General features: G+C 46.5%; 1 protein-coding gene and 1 long non-coding RNA gene across 5 annotated transcripts in view; one reads left to right on the top strand and one right to left on the bottom strand.

Moving 5' to 3' along the window:
- Nucleotides 1–399: 399 nt before the first annotated feature.
- Hnf1b (HNF1 homeobox B) overlaps nucleotides 400–6,000 on the bottom strand; it is a 51,138-nt gene continuing 45,537 nt past the window's right edge. For all 4 annotated transcript variants that reach the window (XM_005393907.2, XM_005393909.2, XM_005393908.2 and 1 more), the window contains exon 9: nucleotides 400–564. In XM_005393907.2, the coding sequence (XP_005393964.1) occupies nucleotides 544–564 (21 nt within the window). In that variant the 3' untranslated portion in view covers nucleotides 400–543. The remainder of the gene's footprint in view (nucleotides 565–6,000) is intronic.
- Nucleotides 574–2,093, top strand: LOC102018876. The gene is made up of 2 exons (XR_262565.1): nucleotides 574–1,501; nucleotides 1,921–2,093. It is a non-coding gene; the product is annotated as an uncharacterized LOC102018876 (long non-coding RNA).

The raw sequence follows: 6,000 nt of genomic DNA, 5'->3' as shown, positions 1-6,000 counted from the left end.
ACAGGACAGGGGGAGATTATGTGGAGGGGGAAATTGCACTTAATTACAGCAGTTTATAGTTTACAGCCATTGGACGAATTTACTTCTTTAAAAGAAATCTCGAGATCATTTGGGATAGGGTTGGGAGAGGGAGTCTGTCGATATTTACAGCGTGTTTGGCTCAGTTCAGTAGCACATGTCCTCCTCTCTTCGTTTCAGTAACAGATTCAAGTTTTTGCATCAGTTTGTTCGATGAAGGATTGTAAGGTAGACTACCACGTTCTCTTCCTCTTGTGCAGTTTCCCGTTGCCCACCTCCAGGACAAACCGGAGCACTTGACATCTTAGGAGAGGCGTCGTGACAATACTGTGTAGAAGGGAAGCTGGGCTTCAGGCTGCGTCTCCTAAGAGCGGATTGTCTGAGGTGCCACCAGGGTGTCAGGTAAGCTGGGACCTCTCCCAGGTGCTTGTCAGGTCGCTGGGCTTTTCCACGACAGCTGCGCAGAGGGTGATGGTGTGGAAAAGAGTCCTTGTTGCTGTGCACGGAGTAAGTGATATGTGGACATCACCAGGCTTGCAATGGACACTGCAGAGAGAAAGAGAGGAGGGGAGAGAGCTCAGTTGTGTGCACCAGACAAGCACATGAGCCTTTAGTTCAGCTTCTGCAAGGAAGCTGACGCCTAACCCAGCCAGCAAACAGTGGTGAAGGGTGGAGGTCTAGCGGCTGCTCAGCTCTGCGCGTTGGCCCAGAAACACTTGTAGCCTTGGGAAAACCTGGGAGCTAGATTTCCTGGCCACTTCAGAAGAGAGAAATTAGTTGCTAGGGGCCTGAAAACAGTCCTAACTTGCTAAAGCTGAACTCCTCTTCCTGTGAGTATGGAACTTATGCACTCATTGTGGTTGCAAAAGTAGTTGAGTGGGGAGTTCTCATCTCTTGCAGAAATGAGGGTCTCCTCCGAAGATCTCTAAGACCAGGGGTGCCCTATCCCAGGGCTTCCCAAACTCTAATGGACCCACCACTTATGGCGATCTTCATAGAATAGCTCGATCCTGATTCTTAGACCCAGGGTGGACCTAGGAATATGCATTTCTCAGAATTTCCCAGGCTGTGCCCAGGCTGCTCATCTAGTCGGAGTAACACGGCCATCAGGCATGTGGGAAAACGGCGTCCACACAAACTTCCCTCTACCCAGGCTTTTCCAACTGGGAAGGAGCTTTGCCAACTGCAAAATGCTTTCTCAAGGTTTGTTGCCATTATGACAAGAAACTCAGAGAACAAGGAGAAGGATCCAGGGACTGAAGACCTCTGGTGCCATTTTTTTGAGCCTGGGGAAGGAGACCCCAGGAGACTGCTACTACCAGAGGCTTACTGTTACATTGTTATATCATTAACCAATGTTCCCAATCACAACCCCAGATGAGATTACCACTATGCCCATTTTACAGATTAGGAAATCAAGGCTTAAAGTGAGCTGGTTTCTGAACTGGGAGAGTGTGGAGCCAGAGATCTCAATCCTTCTTGGGTAATCTCATAGCATTTTTTTCATTCTACTACCCTTTCCTTTCTACTACACTTTTTCTACTTACCCTGAGGTTAAGAACCTTCTACTTAGCCTTGTGCCCTTGGTCAAGTTGCTCTCTCTCTGTGCCTCAGTTACTTTCCCTGGAAAATGGAAGTTGTGGGATTGGATGGGTCGATCTATGTGGAGTTCTCTGATTATAACTGGCTCACAAAGGGTTCCTCCATCCATGTTGCTCTTGAGGGCTCGTAAGAGCGAGCCTGAGCCATGAATTCATGTGAGGAGACAGGTTTCTGACCCTGCTACATTCTTGTGGGTCTGGTCAGCACCCTCTGATACCCTTTGCCTCTTCTTCTTCCCTCCACCCACCCCTACTCTCCAGTCTCTTTATTTCTCACTATCAGCGTTTTTCCAATTTTCAGATTTCAGGCCGAGGAGGGAGAAAACGGCTTCTGACCTTGCAGGTTTCAATAGAAGAGCAAACACGAAGGGAAGATAAGGAGACGCCAGTGAGATTCTATGACCTGTCATTAGGGATGGGCTTCCCAGCTATCAAATGTTTGCTCACATAATAAAATGGTGGCAGAGACTTAAATGTTGTCAAAAGAACTAGAGTTATTTGCCCCCTTCAGCGTCTAAACACAAACATCTGATAAGAGGTACACCGTGGTCCCTTAGAACTGGAGGCCTCGCACACCTAGTCCCATGAGGGTCTGGCCCAGACAATCCCGGGGTGACCCTCTACATGAAAGGTATTGCAGCAATAGCCCTCATCCTGAGAGAATTTGTTGCATGATAATAATAGCTAACACATATTGAGCTCCTGTGTGTGCCAGGCACAGGCATCAGGGCTTTGCACACACTATTTCATTTAACTCTTCCATCGTCTCTTTGAAGTAGAGAGTTGCCATTCATGTTTTTACTTTCTAGGCCCGGGGAGTACAGCTATGAACAAGACCTATGCATTCTAGTCAGCATTAATCAGCATAAATACCTATAGAATCAACCTTCAGGCAGTGATGAATACTCTATAGCAAATAAGCAATGGTAGGAGGTTAGGGTGACTTGAGGGAAAAGATCATAATTTCAGGGAGATTAGGAGAGGCCTCTTTGAGGTGGTGACATTTGAGCTGAATGAAGTGAAGGAACAAGCAGGTAAAGAAGCACACAAAAGAGTATTGTGAGGGAAGGACAAATGCGAAGACTTGAGGGGGATTGCTCAGCTTGGTACCGTTGAATCCAGTAAGTACGCGAGGGCCGGAGGCAGGGGAGAATGAGGACACCAGCAGTGTCTGATCACTCAAGGCCTTCTAAGTCTCTTAGTTTGGCTGCAGATGGAACGTTGCTGGGGATTCTTGATAGGGGAGGAACGTGCCTGATTTTTCTTGAAGCGACCATTCTGGCTGGTGAGTGGTGAATACACCACAAAGATACAAGGATGGAAGTGAGAAACAGAGGCCCCTGAAGGAGATGAGCCAGTGAGAAGGGTTAGCACTAGGAATGAGCCTGAACTAGGACTGGGACAGTAGCCGTGGCTGTGCTGAGAGGTGGTCAGATTTAGATGTATTCTGAAGGATGTCCAGCAGGATTTTTTTTTTTTTTTTTTTTTTTTTTTTTTTTTCTCCGATACCAGGAACCGAACTCACAACCTTGCGCTTGCCAGGCAGGCGCTTTTGCCGCTGAGCTAAATCCCCAGCCTGAGTAGGACTTTTTTTGATAGATTGGATGTGGAATATGAAGAGAAAAATCGAGAGTTAATCTCAGATATCTCATGTGAAAAATGGTCTAATTTGGGGGAATGGAGAAGCCCAAGGAAGAAGTAATTTGGGGAGGGAGGAAGTGGAGCAAAATGTTTTAGGTATGTTCAGTTTAGGGGGACTATTGGATATAACTGTCAGGTATATGTGCTTGCCAAAGACAGACGAACCCTTGGTGGGCAGGAATGCCCTGGAGACAGAATTGCAGGAGCTGTGAGCGTGTGCTTGGTCCAAAGTCACAGGATTAGTGGACACTCAGGAGTGACCATAGATGAGAAGAGGCCAAAGAATGGGCCCTGGGCTCTCTAGTGCATCAGTGTTGGGAAGATGAGCTTCCAGTTAAAGACGCAGGAAGGACTGGCTTGTGCTGTAGGAGAAGAAACAGAACGATAGTGTCCTAGAATCCAGGGGAAAAAGGAGAGAGTGATTGGCTGTGCCAATCACTGTGCTGGATTTAGCAGCACAGGAGTTGGTGAACTGGATACTCTTCGTGAGGCGTGAGGACAGAGGCCGGTCTGCAACGGTCTTGAGAGACCTGAGGGTGAGGAAGTGGAGATTCTGAGCACAGACAGCTCATTTCAATTATTATTAACTTATGTGAGGTTAATTGTAGCTCTACTAATTGAAAGTAATAATTACAGTTCCAAACCAGGCATGGTGGTAGATGCCTATACCATAAGCTACTCAGGAGCTGAGGCAGGAGGATTGCAAATTCAGGGGCAACTATCTTAGTTACTTTCCTTTTTTTTTTTTTTTTTATCTTTTTGAGACAGGGTCTCACTATGCAGTTCAGGCTGGCCTTGAGCTCACTTTGTAGCCCAGGCTGGCCTCGAACTCGCAACGATCCTCCTACCTCAGCCTCCCGAGTGCTGGGATTACAGGTGTGCACCACCATGCCCGGCCTTAGTTACTTTTCTTGTTGTTGAGACAAAATACCCAACACCCGAGGTTAAAGGGAGAAAGATTTATTTAGGTCACAGTTTGTAGAGGTTTCAGTCTATAATCAGCTGGCTCCAAGGAAGGGTGGCATGGCAGAGGGGCAACAATTCATGGCAGCACGAGACAGCAAAAGCAATAAGCAAGAGGGAGAAACAAGCCACTTTCTGCCCCTTTCATTTTATCCAAACTGCTGAGATTGGGGCAGTGCCAATCCAGTCAGTGAACTGATCCAGCAATCACCCACTCTTAATCCCAGCACCCTTAATCCTAGCAGTGAACCATGAGTTAATCACAAACTCTAGATTCAGCCACCTCCCAAAGAACTCTATGATTGCATGAGACTTTTGGGGGGGGGGACATTTGGATACAAATCATAACAGCAATTTAATAAGACCTTGTCTCAAAATAAAATTTAAAAAAAGGGCTGTGGGATGTAGTTCATCCCAGTACCACACACATCACCATCATCACCACCACCCTCATCATCATACAATTCCAATTTTACAAATGAGGGAAGTACAATTTAGAGAGATTAATTTGCCCAGGATTTTATACGAGCAATTCTGTGCTCTTAAACACTACATAGGATCATTTTCTACCTTCTGAGCAAGGAGATGGGGAAATAAATGCCCTTGCCATTGAAAAACCTACTTCTCAAGTTCCAGACATACTTGTTGACAGCAAGAGAAGCCAAGTGTGACCCAGCACCTGGGGACTGGATGTTTCTTTCTGGTCAAGCAACAAGTGATATAAGTCTTCCTTGCTATTAGTTCTCTCAGTGAACCCACAAAAGGGCTATCATTATCCTCATTTTGCACATAAAGAAACTGAGGCCCAGAGAGGTTGACACATTTCCCTGAGGTCACACAGGAAAAGAGTGGCAGAATGATGAGTGTGCATGTGCTGAGCTCCCAAGTGAGAGCGCCTAACCATCAAGCATTCTGTCTCATCACCAGTGAAGCCCACTAGGGGGGGGGGGTGCAGCAGCCGGGGATTTATGATGAGGCTGCCCACTTCCTTGTTGTCCACACCTCTGATCAGGGACTGTCTGGGGGCCTCTCTTGACCTCCTTATAAACTAGGAAGTGAGGCAGTGGGTACAGAGAGTTGTGGAAACAAGAGTCGGTTTACAGCCTGTCCACACTTGTTCTAGCCAGGGCCAGTGCTTCTGCAGTCTTATTTTTAGACTGGTGGCGCACTGTTATATGGTTGTGCAGGCACAAACCCACCCAGAAAATAACCCACCAGCAACCAAGATTTAAGAAGGAAAGAGAGGCATATGTCATGGAAAGAACTGATTGTGGTAGCCGCAGAAGAATTTGGGTCAACCTGAGGTTTCTGAAATAAGATTCCCAGAGCCCTTGGGGCACGCACGTCTGACTTGACAACAGGAAGTACTATGACCAGGTAGATCCAAGTTCATATTCTGATTGATTGCTGCATAACCTTGAGTCATGATTACGGGTGCTTAAAAATGGATACTGGAAGATGAGGGCTGTTTAATGTATTTAAAGTGAAAAGAATAAAGCCTGGAAGTCCAGCTCTAGAATTTATCACTCACATAAACTTGTCCAGACCCAGAAACCTGAGGTTTCTGTTCTGTAATCAGGCGTAAAAATATCTACCTTGCAGATGAGTGGGAGGGTTAGCCAGAGAAGTAAAATATAAAAACTCATGGAATACTGCTTAGAAAATGAGAGATACTAAAAAAATACTAGTTCTGAATCCATCTGTCCGTCCGTCCGTCCATCCATCCATCCATCCATCCACCCATCCATCTACCCACTCATCCATCCATCCATCCATC

This window comes from Chinchilla lanigera, unplaced genomic scaffold (assembly GCF_000276665.1).
Source record: "Chinchilla lanigera isolate Chin_1 unplaced genomic scaffold, ChiLan1.0 scaffold00050, whole genome shotgun sequence".
Lineage (NCBI taxonomy): Eukaryota > Metazoa > Chordata > Mammalia > Rodentia > Chinchillidae > Chinchilla > Chinchilla lanigera.
This window is presented reverse-complemented; position numbering and strand designations above follow the sequence as displayed.